This window comes from Rhyacophila brunnea, unplaced genomic scaffold (genome assembly GCF_057557595.1).
Source record: "Rhyacophila brunnea isolate RB1 unplaced genomic scaffold, BYU_Rbru_1.0 scaffold_6, whole genome shotgun sequence".
NCBI classification, from domain to species: domain Eukaryota; kingdom Metazoa; phylum Arthropoda; class Insecta; order Trichoptera; family Rhyacophilidae; genus Rhyacophila; species Rhyacophila brunnea.
This window is the reverse complement of record NW_028233276.1, coordinates 14,787,291-14,805,563: the sequence shown is the minus strand read 5'-3', so window position 1 is coordinate 14,805,563 and position 18,273 is coordinate 14,787,291. Positions and strand designations below refer to the sequence as shown.

Sequence of the window (18,273 nt, the reverse complement as noted above, 5' to 3'; positions counted from 1 at the left end):
ATCCAGATGCAAAGTCGTGTACCTACTTAAATTCTTTATTGATCTTAAGCGGCACTTAACTTTGGGCAGCCCAAATCGACCACTAAGTGTCAGCTCCATAAAAGATAATGGAAATTGAAAAGTGACAGCTGTCAAATAAAAAGTGTCCGTCTATAACGTCGAGGGTCCCATGATTTAATCTAGGGTCTAGCGAATACACATTGTTCTTCAATGTGTGTTTGCACCAAATAGGTTGAGCAAGTGGCTAACATCCATTTCTCGTAAAAACAAAAATCCCATAAAATCCCACAAAAGGCCCATACAATTTTATTAGGATCGGACATGGTCAAGTATCATACACAGAAAAGAGTGTATTTAATTTATTCGTTTACAGCAATGCATCGTATCATCATTGTATCAAGTACCGAGAACTCATTCTATCCGTTTTTAAATGTCTTATGTCTTTGTTTCTAAATAACTTTTATAAATATAAATAATGAGCGTGTTTGGCGGTAGTGTTGTCATTGAAATTTGCTCAGAATGCAAGGTTTACTTACTATATCCGTTGTGTAAACCACAGATAACTCAACTGTTAAAGCATATGTTATCAACTGTAAATTTGTAATTATACATTTTATATTGTGCAGTTTTCATAATTTCCGCTATTGTTATATTATAATTTTTAATAAAGTTATTGAAAATCGGCATTATAAAGATCGCTTTACTCTCGATTGCTAAAACCATGTAATAACTGATCAAGCGTAACTATTGACAGTTCGGTTGATTTTATAGTGAAATCTATGCATCTGGCCTTAAGTATTTGACTATTGTGTTAAATTTTTTTAAATTTGTGTCATCTAATTAAATAACATATTATTATCGTCTGAAGATGTCATGAAAATTGCTATGCCCAGATCGTGCCATATATTTATTTTGATTGCAATCAAAGTTTCACGGAAAAGTGAAGCCCCTGGACCCATGTTTATTATTCATCCGTTCATTGTTTTTTATTTCTCATCGTGGTATAGTATCATTGAACATTTTATTATTTTTTTAAACCTGACATCTTTGTTTTGTTCATTGTACTTATGAGTTTCAGATTCCAAAGTGAACATTTTGGATTGGTAAGACTAATCAATATTTAAAGTGTTTCATAGGAAACTGTCTTTCCAGCCATGCGCTTTGGAAGTTATTACAAGTATAAACGTGCAAATGAGAAACAATTATTCTTCACTTACAGCCGAGTCTGTAACCTACAGTAGACTTTGATTCATGCCATTTAAATTTATGTGTTTTTCCTGTAACACTGTCATAGAACTTAGCAGGTGTGAGATAGAATAAAACTTTCAAACCATGCCACACTAAATTGTTTATTGGATTCTCAAAGCTCTAGTGATGTAGAGAAAGTATTTGCGTTCATGAGTTCAATTTTTACCAAGTATTTCTGATGAGTCTCGTTGAACCAAAATTTAAAGTGATAACATTTACATGTAATCAGTCGGAACTTGTGATAGTTCTGTTCTTTCTTCCACAATATTATATAAAATAGAATTATTTCTCATTAGCGTGTTTACTTTATATTGTATAAAACGTTTCAGAAACAGCTGGTTAATGAATCAGTTGCTTCTGCTGATTGGCCAATGCATTGTTGCTGCTGGATGATTCTGGGATGTGATTGTTTGGAAAGGTAGCGAATTGATTGCGTGATGAGAGTTGATTGGTTGAATGTACAGTGCATTGTGTATCTTTTTGTGCAGAGAAATGAACTAAGACTGATTGTATTTAAATTTGATTAGACTTTTGTTTATTTATTTTTTAAATCGTAACTGTATGGTGTTTGTTTTCGGAAGTCAAAAGATGTTTGAATTTTGGTTGACTGGACAATAAAAATTTCAATGGTATTTTGAAACTAATTGAATAGGTGAGTAAATATTTATGATTTTGCAAGATCAAGTGTGAAAGAAGCCAAAGAGTTTGGACTATACGTTTGTTCATATGTTTAAGTGATTCATATGAACTTTTTATATCATACCACTATATGATGATTTCAGAAATTTTGTAGTGTGGTTGAATTGGTAGCTGTGGAATATTGAATATATGGCAGCACAAAGAAGATGGCGGCTTTAAAATTTTGATGTTATACTGTTATTTTCGTTTTTTTGTGGTTGTTCATTTTATAAATATTCAGTTCATTGTATAAAAAACATGTTTCACGCTTAATGCAGCGTTTAAGGCTCGCAATTTATTGATGTACACATGCGCAAAAGTGTAATGCTTTCATAAATGAATCTTCAATGGGAAATGGACTTACAGCTTATTTAATTATTAGCTTTGGTAACATTTTTTTAGCCTCACTTTTATATATTTAGTCTCTTTTCTCAATGTTTTTGAAAAAAACCTTATTATTTATATGGTATGGTTTTAAATAGACAGGAGATTGGGGTAGAATATGAGAGTGATAATTTTAGCTTATACTGTTTATAGATGAATGACATGACAGGTTATGAAGGAAGTTGACAGGAAGTTATGTGGCTTGAATGGTGAGATTAGAACTTTTTGCAAGTGAAGTAAGTTGACGCCTTGAGAGAGAGAGAGAGCTATGTTTGTTATTTGAAGTCGCACGCACGTGCGCATTTGCATCTCACAATGTTGCTGTTATTTTATAGCCGAGAGAAATTTCGGTTCACACACCCCCGCATCCTCGGTTTACTCTCGACTGTCACTGAACGTCTAATCGAACGATGGCTACGATGCGCATGATGAGACGATGACGGCCGCACCTGCCTCTCGGCCACAAGGGCCATTGGCCGGCCAAAGTGTGGCAGACCGGTCGGCCGGAGGGGGGAATCGCGACGGACGTGGCCCAAACTGAAAATCTCAAACAGTAAATCACACACGTATCACATTTCGTCGAACAGTTGTGTGGGTTTTTAATCATGTCGCTTTTTTTTCACTGTCACAGTCACTGAAGGCAATGGGAAAGTCATATCTAAAAAAATTACACGCTCCGACTGGAAATTTTCAAAATCACAGTAAATTATTGTAGTTTGATGCACATACACAAGATTAAATTAAACTGTCATATCGACTGAAAACAAACTTAATATTATTTTTCATATATTAATAAGGGACATAATTGGAAACCTGTGAATTAAATCATTTTAAATAAGCAAATTTGTGTGCAAATTCAAAAGAAATAACAGGGTATTGATACACCCTCTGTCTAATATTTAAATTTATATTTCTGGGTGAAAACTGAATTAAAAGTGTCACATAAAAATAAATCAAATTTCTAACAGCCATATGTGAAATGACATACTAAACACAAGTAAAAAAAGCAACATGTTATTAAATTGGTGATGATTTTACATTTCCTGATCAATTCATTCGTAATTCAAAATTTGTCAAAAGTAATTAACATTGTTTGTGATTAAATATGAATTGTCACAGCTAAAATAAATAAAAAAAAAATCTAATTGTTCTTCTTGTTCAAAATGTTCAATATTGTTTTCTTATTTTATTTTGTTGTTCGCTTATTCTTTGTTCATTATTATTTCAAAATAGAGACCCAAACAATCATATTATGGATTATGTAGTGCATACTTAGACATCACCGAGTGTTTGTTTAAAGCAAAATTAAATATTAACCAGGTGATGCCTGTCGATAGAATATATTATTTTTATTTTGTCGTCATCAAAAAAAATCTGTCTATAATTTTTTGTCATCATTATTTGATGTTGCGTAATATATACATACAAAAAAATGTTAAATTCCTAATTAGTTTAGAATATAATATTAAGTACATTCTTGTATTCATCATTATAAATTTATTAATTTGGAAATTCATTAATACTTGTTCAAACCAATCAATCGTAAAACCTAATTTTTGTCATAGTAAGTAATTTTTATGATCAATTTATTGTAGAAAAGCTATTTTATAAAATCTACATTCTATTTTAATAATGTATCCAGCACTAATTTATTAAAAGTTTATATTATATTATAATATTTAATAAATTAATTACAATTTATATTATATTAGTTGACATATTAAAAATTAATTACTATATTATGTTCTTGAATTGTTTGTAAAACAAAAATGTTACAACTACAAAATAAAATTTTCTAACTTTCATATAAGTATCCTATGTTTTTCATATTTTCTTATAACAATATTTGTTTAAATTTCTTGATACTAATGAAAATGTCTTCCATGTGCATTCCTGTATGAATGTTGCTTAAAAATTATAATATTTATACTGAACAAAGTATGTATTCTTGCAGGAGATTTTCATGCGGCAGTATCTGTCCCGAGTAAGACAAGGCAGCGGAGCAACTACCGACTATGCGGTGCCGTCTCTGGAAGAAGTTAACCGACTCAATCACGAAGTGGACGCATACTCCATGGCCAGTCATCTGTTTTGGACGCTCTGGGCTATCGTGCACGCGGCCAAATGCCAGATACCCTTTGGCTATTGGGTGAATATTTTATAATACTTATATTACGGTCAAAAGGAAATTTCAGCAAACGTCTAATGAAGAAGAGAAAATTGGAAAGATAGCATTCCGATTAACGAAAAAATATTAGGCAGCTAAAAGCAATAGATTGACCATTATTTTTAAGATGAATAATCACATAAAATACTGAGAAATGCGTACGTAGGTTATGTAAACAAACAATGTTTTTGGGGTAGCCAATAGAAAATAATGAACTTATTACCAATACAACCACACGTATAATCGATTCGAAAATTAAACTGCCTTCAAAGTTCCTAATACAGAATGCGTATAAGACTATCAAGAATCCATATTCTTTGGGGTGGGCTAATGTGTTTATATGATTGTTATTGCCGACTGTGTTTAGATCTTGCCTATTGTTAACCTTGTCTGGCTCGGCATCCTTAGCACTCTTTTTTCTTGCCCATACTATTGAATCTCGTGGTAATGTTCTACGTGTCTGCTAGAATAAGGCTACTAATAGTAGCTCAAATTAAAATTCATTAAAACATATTTTTTCCCCAGGATTACGGTGTATCCAGGATGGAGTGGTACAGCAGACTGAAGCAAGAGGTGATCAAAAAGGACCCAAACGGGCCTTCGCTCAAAAGGAAAATTCGTGAAGTGGACATTTGAGGAACGTTCTCCAACAATCCTACACTTTGATGAGAAACGGCAAAAACAGTTTTACGTCTCGACAAGTTCAATTTGGCGGATTTTTATGAAGTGTTGGTTATGAATTTACCATCCACCATGTATTTGCAGTCCATAATTTAATATAATTTTTATATCGATGCGACGGATGATCAAATGAATGAATTATTATGACTAAAATGACAGTGAAAGTGAGATTTTTTTTACGTGGTTGGTGCCTATACTGTCATTGGTACGTCGAACATTATTAGTTTTAACCTCAGGATTCAACCAAAGAACTTTGTATAAATATTTTTATACGCAATCGCTGTTTATATATTATATTGGTTATATAATATAATATATTACCAATGTACCTACATATGTCGTGTTTGTGTTTCGAATGATAGACGATAATCGTTCCAAGTTTACTTTCAAGTTATTGTATGTCCTGTGGCTGTTGAATGATTTATGATCTATCGAAAATACAGCTATTTTTTTTCTATCTGATTATTTAAAAAAATATCCGTATGGGTAAAATTAAGAAAATGGTGAAGATTTTTTTAATTTATGGTTGGGTACTGTGTATTTTAAAGTATTCTTTTATATTAATTTATTTAATAATGATTCAATATTATACATAATTTGCTGCAATAACTTTTAAGGAGCACTAGTTTTCTTTCAATAAGTTTAGTTTAATATTAATGTAATAATTTGAAGGACCTTGGATAAAAGAATGTCAACCAAAGTTGGTAAAGAATACCTTCTCCTATAGAGAGATTGAATCTAAAGTTATGAAAATGATACAAAAAAGGACCTGTAATTTTCACACAAACTCTGAGAATAATGAGTGCTTTTCTATTTCATTTACATCCAAAAGTGACACGTTATGTCAAACTGGAAATTGCTTCAGCGATATTTAGTTTGATTCATTTGAAAACTTTTAATAATCTATAGATCGATATATACCCCGTTTACACGTGCATGGATTTACTGCTGTATACTACTTACAATATATTATTATCATGCAAGTTGCAAGATTGCATGCATGAATTAAAAAAGTTCGGAAGCTTCTGAATTTTCACGCAACAATTATTAGTTTGTTCGATATCTGCGTCTGCGCAGTAGAACGATAGTGGCGAACCTGCCGGTAAAAAAACAAACTACACCGCGCAGAGACTCATTTTGAGGTTAACCAATTTTGATTACCTGTCAAATAGTACTATTAAAAATGGTAACATCGCATCTTGCTTTCTCTTGAAGAATGGAGATTGGCGAGACAGTCATCACTTTTACGTGTAAACAGTTATTATTACTCACTGTTGCAAGTAAATCCATGCACGTGTACAGGCGCTAATATCTTTGGATAAAAAATACCACAGTAATTTAAAAGGTTTTTTTTCTCATAGATGCTTAAATCAATTTTAGACGCGGTTGATACTTTGTTACCTCTGGTCCTTCATTTGTTTTAAGTGTATCTATTTTTAGAATTAATTTTTAATGATTATATCGTGAGGTGATTGATATTGCGGAGAGATGTTAGCAAAAATTAATTGAATATCGTGTGCTACAATCATATTGTTCAATCGTGATAATTAATTAATGATTATTAGAAGCAATGCTTTCCAAAACGTGGTGATAATTGGGTTAAGGTTCGGTGATAAGTTGACAAAGAATCGTGCTGACATTTCTATGAATTGTTTAATTTTTTACTGATTGTATATGTAGGGTATGTAAGTCGTAAGGAGATTGTCATAGTAAAAATGACAGAACTGGCTAGGCTACAATCTAAAACTAAAATAATAACTATTTAGGATATAATTGCATGTATTTAATTGTTTTCGATTTAATTTACATCTGCGTGATTACTTGGCCAATTTACGTGGATCAATTATTTTATTTCGGTAATAGTGAAAAATGTTATGTAAATGTTTTATGGAAATATTTTCTTCTGTGTGATATATCATGTTAAATTACCCATCTTTACAACAAATAACATTTTCTTGTTCCAAGATGATCAATTATTACATCATTACCAGAAGTGCAACAACCCGAGTGGGTTCTGATCTCTAACCACTCATTGTACATTCGTACTCCAAGTGGGCATGACCAAGCCTGCGCTTCTCCCAATCTTAATTAATCTAACTGGAATTGTCATTACTGACTGACTGTACAGTACAGCATTATATCTTCTCCAATTCTTGCTGTCCCCTTTTGGTCTATGATATGGTGTAAGATTTTCTTTTTCAATGATAATTAAATTTTATAATAATTATTTCTTTCTGTATAATATTTCAAGAACTCACTTTAACCAAAATGTCACTTATTGATATCTTGTGTCAAAACATTAATAATATAAGAAAAAAAAAAATCTAGTGTGAACACTTCTAACAAAGTTGAATAACATTATGTGTCAATAGTGGTGTTTATGGGGTAGAACTCCATTGTAAAATTGTTGGAAACATTTTTTGTCGATTCCACAATTTGGAGAGTTAAAACTATATAACTAACAAAACAGTTTAATTCCAAATGATCATAAAATATCTTCTAAAAATGCCATTATTTATAAGTTATACATAATATTCAGTCTTCAATAGTGAATTATGTATTACTTCTTTTGAAGTTTCCGAAGCACTCTGAATTTTTATAAATCATGCAATTAATTATTTTTAAATTATGTAATGTTAAAATTTACAATGATTATGTACAAGTATAACAAAAGCTACAATATTATTATGTTTATTCTGCCATATCTTAGGTGTAAAATATTTTTAGATCAAAATAATAAATGTGCACCTAATCATTATTATTATTTACTTTTACGTTTTACTAATTTATTGTAATATGATTGACAAATTATTATTACAGGGAATTAACAATTATTATAATATCCTGAAAGAATGTTACTCTCTTAAATTAAGTAATACAATATTATCATTATCATTTTTCTAATAAAAAGCTATTTTTTAAAACAGTTTTTATTTGTATTTATTAATTATTATTTAACCCCTGGGAACTCAGAAATAATGGGAACTGATACCTAATGGGTATGGAGAAGCAGGCAACCGATACTCGAGTAAGTAAGAATACGGGATGAATTTAAACACGTGTCAAGAATACATCATACATCTAATACTGACAACTGCTCTCGGTTTATGCATTGACGCTCATTTAATATTAGTGTATTACACACACTATTGTATGTGCATAATGCGTGTTTCATTTTCGTAGGACACACACATTCAAAACCCTGCAACAAAATGTAGCGTATTGAATATAGCCCATGGGAATTCTATTTATTATCTGTTCTGTGGTTATCCCAATATATTATGTATCTTTCTTGGACTTATTTACTAATACATAGATGTCCATTGCAAGGCTTCTGAATTTTCACGCGACATTTGTAACTTGCACGATATCCCAGTGGTGCTCGAAATAGACAAATTTATAAACTGAAACGCTCGATAATTGTCCAAAAACATAAGTAACATAATTATCTAATTTTATGTATATTTTATAAAAAATAAGAGTGTTACACGGTCAAATTAATTTATAATTGCCGTTTACATGAACAGGAATGGTGCTCCAGTCATTTCAAGCCGTGATGTGCAGTAGAAATATAGTGGTGAACGTGACAGAAGAAAATACGAACTACACCACGTAGAGCATTCTGACGTTCACCGATTTTCATAACACATCCAAACTTGTCAAATAGCACCACACAGCGACAACAGACAAGTTCGTTTATGCTTGAAGATTGAGACAGTCAGCACTTTTGTGGGTAAACATTTATTATCGCGATAGTTCAATTTAATTGTTTTGCTAGTAAATCCATGCGTATACAGGCGCAATTAATTATGACATATTGTAAGAAAATAATAATTGTCATTAATTATCATCAACTAGAAATTTTTGTGAATAAAATACCACTATACTAAAATGCTGCCCACGATGGGCGACCGGTAATGCGCCAGTCTATAATGTCATGCATTAGAAATTGTGTATGCATCAAATCTATGAGAATTTAGCTAAAGGCCTATCCTATATGGTAAATCATTATTTGTAACGTAATTAGGAAATACAATTTTGTAAGAATACAATCAGTTTTACTCATCATTTAAAATAATTTTATATATTTAAAATAAATAAAAATATGTACCTCTATGGCACTTTTAAAATCCCACATCACCATTTTTGTATAATCATGGCACTTCGCAGTGTGTTTGTCGTGTGTTTCCAACTTTATTTTCATGTATTTCACAAATCTAGCGATAGATATAAAATTGTTTTTCAATATTCTTACTTCCGACCATGTCCAATCCTAATAGGATCATATGGGCCTTCACAGAGTGGAGGTTTGTATTAACAGATTTTATTTTTACGAGAAATGGATGTCAGCCACTTGCTCAACCCATTAGGTCCATACTCTGACTCATACACAAATTGAAAGACAATGAATATTTTTCAATATTGCTATATACATATTTACAAGATTTCCATTAAAAAGTTTTCCGCTAATAATCGGCTACTCTGAAGAATATTTTATTTTTATTACCATATGCAAAGCAACAAATTATTACTATGTATCTTATTAAAATATAAAATATTGTAATATATTTACATCTAGGAATATTGTCTTTGTAATTTATGATTTACTGTAGAAGCAAATCAGGCGCGCGCACACGTGGGGTTTCGGGTTAAAAAATCAATATTAAATTATTATGGATATTTTTCTACCTGGACCCACCAATACCGTTTTTCTGTGTGCGCGCCTGATTCAAATACATCAGATCACATAATTTAATCAGGCAGAGTTATCACTTAATGACACTGCGAGAGTTTTTATCACGTTTCTTTTTTTCTATTGGCGACAGCATCTGTAGCAGTCGCTTGCATCTTTTGAAGGTCTGCATAAACGCCTTTCATAGCCATCAATTCACTATGGTTTCCTTTCTCCACAACCCGACCTGTCAATAAAATATTATATATAGACATGTTCGTTTAAAGGTTCAATATGTGCTTCGAGATGTGAGCATCAGTCTGATGACATTTTAAACACCAATAAACGTGACATTACACACTTTTCCCCCATAACGGCAGCTTACTGTGACGTCACGTAAATATTACGCGATGTGCATCATAATATATTTGGCACTTTAGGATCACAGGGGTTTAACCACAAAAATGAATGTGTTGAGTTAAACCCGGTTTCGATAACGCCATAATCATATTTATTCGTGACACAAAGCTCCATGTCGTACATATCCGTTTACAAGATATAGTTGAGTAAAGTCTGCTTTATTTAATTAATATGGATGACATAAAGGAACATGAGGCAGTAGGTCCGGGCAAAGCGGCTCTGCAATGGGTAAAGTCGCCAATGTACGAAAAACTCATATCCTAACACAGAATAGTCTACTTTATAAAAAATCGGTGTGTGTACGTATGTACGCGCGTTAGAAGTTATACTTCTTTGGCGTAACTTTAACTTATATTACTAAATTATAATATTATTTCTTGTTGCTTTTATTTTTAAAGTACCAACTGTTACTCTGACGTTTAATCATTTGTTTACGTAAGGAATTGCAAATGGCCGACAATAATAAATTCGTTGCCTAGGCGGAACAGAACAATTCTACTATCAAACTTGCATTTGTATAGAGCTGACTGATTCGCAGCTAACTTCATACAGTCGCGCACTTTCATAACGGTCTGCGCGTGCAGCTCTCAATTTCACTCTACCAAACGCTCCAAAAGGAGTATAACTTAAAAAATGAAAATAACTATAACGGATGTATAGCAACCGAGATTGCACTGAAACCTGTAGCTAATATATTAATCGTTAATTGGAACCATTCTCATACAGATCAGCCCCTTTATTCCATTGTACCCACTGCAAGTGGACTGTCTCACGCTGGGATAATTCATTAATTGTTATTTATTATCTTGGTTACTTGGTTGCCTAGAGTAACTAAAGTAATAATAGTTACTCAATAATCCCAGCGTGATATGTTCCACTCCCGGTGGGTACAATCGAATAAAGGCGCAGATGTGTAAAACATCTATGCAACTTATCCCAGTAAAAATATCAGCTGAATGTGTAGCACCAGTTGAACGTTTCTTCATCTGCTACATCATGATTAAATATTATGCATACGTAATAATTATAAATTACCAATCACGTCAAGCACTGAAACAATACAATTTTTGAACATTATATAATTTAGAAAAACACTTTCTGAGAAAGTATGTTATAACCAATAGAAAATTCTTTTTTGAAAAAAGTAAGCCACCCGGCCGGGAATCGAACCCTGTATCTTCTACGGGTAAACGCCCCAACCGGCGCATTTTATCCAATATGCTACGGTGTGACATACTAATAGCGACAAATTTAAACTATTGGTCATTTGAATACCTACTCATTAGCGTTCTTCGAAATCAAGCTACTTTGGCAATCGGTTTTTGTTTCTTAAATCAAAGTAGGTAACTATTTTACTATTACTATAGATTACTAACCGACGTCGTGGAATTTCTCCAATATTTTTTTAGAAGTAACTACTTGCACTTGCTAATAATTTATAATTAAGTATTTTTTTTATTCAAACGAATAATTCATGAGATTTTAAGAATATATCATTCTGATTATTGAACATTATATAATTTAGAAAAACACTTTCTGAGAGAGTATGTTATAACCAATAGAAAAAATCTTTTTTGAAAAAAGTAAGCCACCCGGCCGGGAATCGAACCCTGCATCTCCTACGGGTAAACGCCCCAACCGGCGCCGGTTAGTAATCTATAGTAATAGTAAAATAGTTACCTACTTTGATTTAAGAAACAAAAACCGATTGCCAAGGTAGCTTGATTTCGAAGAACGCTAATAAGTAGGTGGGGTGGCTTACTTTTTTCAAAAAAGATTTTTTCTATTGGTTATACTCTCTCAGAAAGTGTTTTTCTAAATTATATAATGTTCAATAATCAGAATGATATATTCTTAAAATCTCGTGAATTATTCGTTTGAATAAAAAAAATAGTTAATTATAATTCAATTTTTGTTTATACAGGCGGACCTCGACTTACGAACGTTCGACTTTCGCACAATTCGCTATTTCGCACATTTCAAAAAAAATCGTTTTTTTAAAACGTCGCGTTGGCCGTGGGGTTAAGATATCCCCTTCTCGCTCGCTCACAAGCAAGTGCATTTCTTGCGTCACTTGCATCCTGCTCGCACTCGTCACTTTGCTTGTGAGCTAGCTAGGATAGGTTTAGTCTTGCGCAGGAGCGCGTGCGGGCGTGTTATGTTGTGCGTTTTGCTAATTTTATTCATTTGAAATATTTCACCCTAAAGATTTATAAACAAGAGTGAGAAACAGAAAAACTGCAGCGTTGATACGAACAAAGAGAAATCAAGGACTTATAAACTTCACACGACGTTCTGATTGCGGTGAATCTTTTTCTTCAATCGGACGTTCGTATGATACAAACAAGTCTACTACGATATGTTCAATTTTGAAAAATAAAAATAAAATTAAGGAATACGTTCAAAATTGTGGAAATATATCTTTAAAGGTTGTTTCCAAAAGACACGGCATAGTTATGGATGAAATGGAAAAATATTTGTCATCATGGATCGACGACCAACATCAAAAAGATGTCCCTCTGAATATTTCAATTATTCAAGCGAAGGCTCTTAGTTTGCACAAAGATTGGAAGGCTAGATTAAAAGAAGATTCTAACACGATGTTTCAAGTAAGGATAACGATTAGTTTATATTAAATTCACTGGAGAATCGGCTGATTTTCGCGGAGAATTTATTTCCTCATTATCCAAAATTATTGAAGATGGAGAATATTCTTCTAGCCAAATATTTAATGTAGATGACACAGGTTTATTTTGGAAAAAATGCCTAGTCGTACATTCTTATCTAATATACCTTCTAAAAACCGATTGACATTGCTTCTTGGTGGAAACTTGGCTGGTGATTTAAAATTGATGCCAATGTTAATTTATCAACCAGAAAATCCCAGGGCATTGAAATGGAAGGATAAAGAATTGCTTCCAGTAATCAAATAAAGATAAAAAAACTGGGTTTACTGCGTTAATATTAAAAGATTGGTTCACTTTACATTTCGTGCCAGCAGTTAAGCAATATTGTAAAGTTAATAATTTACCATTTAAAATAAGAAAAAGAAGAGTGGCAAACAGTTAAAAACTCTTGATAACTCTTTAAGGGAAACATCCGCAAAAACATGTCTCTTAAACATCTTATATTTACTTGATAAATACATATTTCAAAATACACACAATTTAATTTTTTTTTTTACTTCCCTCTACTTTCGAACATTCAACATTCGCACACCTTTTCAGGTCGAGGTCCTCCTGTATTTAGACTGGCATCGCCCGTATCACATCAAGTATTGTTTCAGGAAATTAAATATGCCAAAACAACAATGACACCTCTCGTGAAGACTGTCCAATCATGGGTTGGATGTTTCTGACCATAGTTTTATAATATTTATTACTGCAATTAACTGAATATACCTTTATCTATGACACATATAAGGTCAGAGTTTTGAATTGTGGACAATCTATGAGCAATTGTTATGCAAGTCCTTCCTTCTTTCGCTGTATCTAACGCCTGTTGCACCAACTGAAACAAACGACATTTTGTTTTAGAACATTCATATGCACTTTTACAGTATTTTTACAATACCTGCGTAGAAAATATTTCCAGAGATTACTCAGATCACATTTAATTTACTATTACACTCTCAAACAATGGTAGTTTTAGATACGTATAGGTCTGTGGCGCTAGCTTTGGAGGCACCCTTGTGAACACTGGTTGCCTGTGCGATAAACTGCCATTATAATATAATGTATTACAGTACAATAATAGTTATGTTGTCAGTATTTTTTATGCATTAATTATTTTTAAACTCAGATGTTGACACTTTCTAATGAAGTGACCGCATCGTCTGCAGAAGTCATCAAAAGATGTGATAATTCATTTGTTGCTCTATGTGCCGCCGTTAAGCAATGCATGACCTACCTACCCCCACGGGAAGTCACTGATGACAGTGTCTGAATAGAATACTGTTGTCTCTGAGGTCATCTTGGAAACAAAATAATAGACATTATACAATAATCGTTCATTATTAGGTATATAGCATGTTTAATATAATGATATATGATTGGATAGTCACCTTTTCACTGTGTGAATCCAGTGCCGATGTGGCTTCATCTAATAATAATACTCTGGGGTTTCGAATGAGAGCCCGTGCGATGGCAATTCTTTGCTTTTGACCACCTGACAGCTGAGCTCCGTTTGTGCCTAATGGAGTTTCATAGCCCTGTTGACAGAAACAAGAATAGATAAACTGCAGAGCTATTCTAAATAGTTAACACGGTAATACGTTTTCGTTATTTTTATTGCTCCAAAATAACACAGATATCACTTGGAGCAATTCTAAAAACAAGGCAGTTATCTATAATAATTGTTAACACACCGCACTGCGTCTTTCTTGATTCAAAATGCATCCGATTAGAATCAAGTAAGATATGTTAACTGTGTTACTCAACAACATTTGACAGCTCGCAATTAACGCAGCTGTGTTAAAAAATATCACGCTTGACAGATAACTTCCCGGGATAATTAACTGCCTGAATATGACATATCATTTATATGATAAATTTTATCATTTCTTTATTAATTTTGGAGTTAAGTGATATGTTAGAATAGCCCTGCTGATGTTGACAAGATTGGATGTTTTTATTGCAAAAATAGTGTTGCATGTTTATCAAAATGATAGTCCAAACATCGCTAAATATAAGAGATCAATGTTATTGATATTGTAGGTTTTCAATATCAAATACATTGTCTCTATACCTCTCAATAAGAGAGGATAATATTTGTGAAGTGTATATGAATACGACCAAGTGTCTGTAAAGAGTTTGGTTTAGAGGTCCTGGCACCCCAAACATGAAAATTATTAGAATGATTTAAACATTGAAATTGAAAGGCAATAAACTATACCTTGGGCTTAGACAAATAAAAACACGGCAAAAAAATGATTTGTAATTATTCTCCAGCACCTTTAATTTCTAAAACAAAAATTTCGAAACACTAATGTCAAGTTTTTTTAGAAACCCAATCCCTAATGGTACCTACTGTCAAAAAATTCTCGGTGTCCACCCGAATTCCGGAGGGGTGTAGGTCATGGCTGGGGAGGGTTGACAGGGTTCTAGCCTGGGGGCCCGGCGTGTCGGGTTGACCAGATAAGTGAGATAAACACACATCATATTAGCTTTAGTATAAAAAAAGGCGCTGTTATACTTCATGACCATGAACATTTTCAATTATATAATTGTGCAATATATTTTCTGATTATTATGTGTCGATACTCGACAGCTCCATTATTAAAGTAGATGTATTAAAAATCGCCCATAATTCACTCTATAAGTAGATACTCTTATTTTGAACTAAAACACAATTTGAAAATGTTAAAATGTTTCACACTGCTTTTAATCTTAACGGTAGGTAGGGGGTCCACCAAATATCCTAGCCTGATGGCCTGTTTCAGGATGTGGGGGCCATGGTGTAGGTACACCGAGTGCAATAGACAAAAGAACGATAAACGAAAAATTTGGCTGTGTTGTGTTAAGTAGGTTTATGTATAAGTTAAATGCAATTATACTTTTTTTTGTCAATTAATATTTTGGAACCTCGATAAAAAAACCAAAAATCGACGATAAACATTCGGCGAAAAGAAAAACTACACCCACTACAGTCGGTGGTGGTGTAAATCAAAAGAACATTTTTTTTCTGTGGAATTCGGCATAAATACTGTAGCTCTCTAGACCAAGCGGGTAGCACAGCCGATATTATTTGAGTACCTAATGTTTTAGAATGCTAGGCGCACATGTCCAGCATGGTCGCCGTTAGTCACTTCCAATCCGCCAGTCGCTGATGACACGCTCAACGGTTACCGCCACTATGCCTCAAATTTAATAAAAACTGGGAGAAACTGTAAAAATATACCGCCGTGTATTGTGAAAATATGTAAAAATAATTATATGAAGAAGAAAAAGAGCCTATGGGACTAATTTATATTCTCCTCCTTGGCGCCCCCCAACATTAAATCCTGAGTGCTCCACTGGTTGGCAGATTGAAATTAAACAAGTTTTATTTAAACCAACTTACCAATGGAAGTCCACTGATGAACCCGTGTATATTAGTCTTAATAGCCGCTTGTATAATCTCATCAATGGAAACCTGCCGTGTATTATCTCCGTACGCAATGTTCTCCGCTATAGTTCTGTCAAAGAGAGTCGGTTCTTGGGAGACGAGTCCTAGCTGACAGCGCAAACGAGGAATCGTTAGATCTGTACACACGTTTTTATTATCCAGCAACTGTAAAAAGAAGGATCTACTATAATCATTGTAAAATGGCTGCGAATATTATGTTACCCTTTATATCTACATAATCGGTAAACAAATACAATCTATGCATCTGGCTTTTCTTCGCTTCCTTGGGTTTCGGGAACTACGTTATACCATGCTTGGTTATTCATATTATGAGATCTTCATTAGCTCTTTTTCAACTTTAAAGCTACCCATATACAATCATTATTATTGTCAGTATAAAAAAAAATACAGTAATATTATTTATCCTTTAATGCAGTGCTCCGCAACCTTTTCTCACCCATGGCACACCAAAGGTATTCCCAGAATTCCGCGGCACACCACAGGTAAAACAATTTATACATCAAAATATGGACCCCACATGCTGAAGCGGGCCCCCTACCTATCGCTAAGATTAAAGATAGTGTGATACTCTAAAGTAGGTAGTGTTTTTCAAATGGTGTTTGAGGTAAAATTAATGGTATTCATTGTATGTTTAGCTATTTTTTGTATTTATTAATACAAACATTCCCCAATTGGATATATAAAAATATTAGTATCAGCGTAGTAATATAGCGCCGTAGGCGACTTTTGTTTAATCATTAGAGAAAATTTGTAATTTGTGTTTATCCCCCCCTTCACGCCCCCCCCTGAACCTGGCCCTCCAGACTAGAGCTCTGACGAAAGAGAAACCCGAAGTTCTTATCACCCGTCAAGTATGACTGCTTATCATTTTTAATTATAGGTTGAGTTGAAAAAAGTTACTCACATAGGTATATGTCGTATAAAATGGGAGCTGAACTGCGATAGCCTTGTTGGAAATCCGAGGATATTCTTTATTAACCAAAATCCAGAAAATACCCAATGGAACATCGGCGAAATTCATTTTTAGCGTCAAGTCGTTCCTCAATTCAACAAAATTCCTCACGAATATAATTATAGTGCTTCTATAGAATTTCCGGCATTGGTTGCAAAAGGGTTTTGAATCCAGTCGTATTGATTGTATGAAAATAACGATGAAATTTCTTTTGCAGCAAAGTTATAAGCTTTTGGGCCGGACCCAAAATTCATTGCTTGTTTTCAATGGTAGTGAATTTATTTAATATCCCTATGGTAGTGAAGCATATCAATATATTTTCATTCTGACCTTGCGTTTTTTTATTAATTTTATTCAGGTGCTCAAATATATTACCAGCCATGCACGCAAATTTGGCCATTAAGTAAGTATTGTATAAAATACAAAATTATTTGCATTTTTTGACACAATGCGCCGCGGCACACCAGTTTGCCACGGCACACCGGTTGCGGAGCACTGCTCTAATGAGTGGAATGTCGTAGTAATGGCATGAACTGAAGAGTATTTGAATATTTTGATACTAATTGATCATCAACATTGGCAGTACATACCATTAGAATTATAGTATATTTAATTTGCTCATTTTCTTAGTTAGTTTTTCATTCAATTTCTACAATGAACTTATCTTTTAGAAATAATTAACACTTTTAAAATGTTTCTTTATAAGTTTATTTTGTACTTATTCCACAATATATGAATATAATATCCAAGACTGCAAAATCCAATTGGGTTTCCCAATTGATAAATGTGGCGATGAGCTTCAGTTCTAACATTTACTCCCGATTGGATATTAATTTGAATTAATTTTAATAATTATAAAAGCAAAGTATATACCATTTTCACACCTAACCGCAGCCTCACCGCAACTTCACACTACAGCATCCACAGAATTAAGGTGACCTATAT

The 18,273-nt window shown here is 33.1% G+C and overlaps 2 protein-coding genes across 7 annotated transcripts in view; one reads left to right on the top strand and one right to left on the bottom strand.

Moving 5' to 3' along the window:
- Positions 1 to 5,255, top strand: part of LOC147065258 (choline/ethanolamine kinase) — a 55,820-nt gene extending 50,565 nt beyond the window's left edge. For 2 of the 3 annotated variants that reach the window (XM_085956372.1, XM_085956371.1), the window contains exons 9-10: positions 4,265 to 4,459; positions 5,003 to 5,255. In XM_085956372.1, the coding sequence (XP_085812498.1) occupies positions 4,265 to 4,459; positions 5,003 to 5,113 (306 nt within the window). In that variant the 3' untranslated portion in view covers positions 5,114 to 5,255. Of the gene's footprint in view, positions 1 to 1,078; positions 1,214 to 4,264; positions 4,460 to 5,002 lie in introns of those variants that run through there. The other variant, XM_085956373.1, reaches the window with a different exon arrangement.
- Positions 5,256 to 9,807: 4,552 nt separating this feature from the next.
- Positions 9,808 to 18,273, bottom strand: part of LOC147065257 (multidrug resistance protein homolog 49-like) — a 34,410-nt gene continuing 25,944 nt past the window's right edge. For all 4 annotated transcript variants that reach the window (XM_085956357.1, XM_085956359.1, XM_085956358.1 and 1 more), the window contains exons 23-26: positions 16,311 to 16,520; positions 14,314 to 14,460; positions 13,652 to 13,760; positions 9,808 to 10,077 (exon numbers count right to left, since the gene is read on the bottom strand). In XM_085956357.1, the coding sequence (XP_085812483.1) occupies positions 9,956 to 10,077; positions 13,652 to 13,760; positions 14,314 to 14,460; positions 16,311 to 16,520 (588 nt within the window). In that variant the 3' untranslated portion in view covers positions 9,808 to 9,955. The remainder of the gene's footprint in view (positions 10,078 to 13,651; positions 13,761 to 14,313; positions 14,461 to 16,310; positions 16,521 to 18,273) is intronic.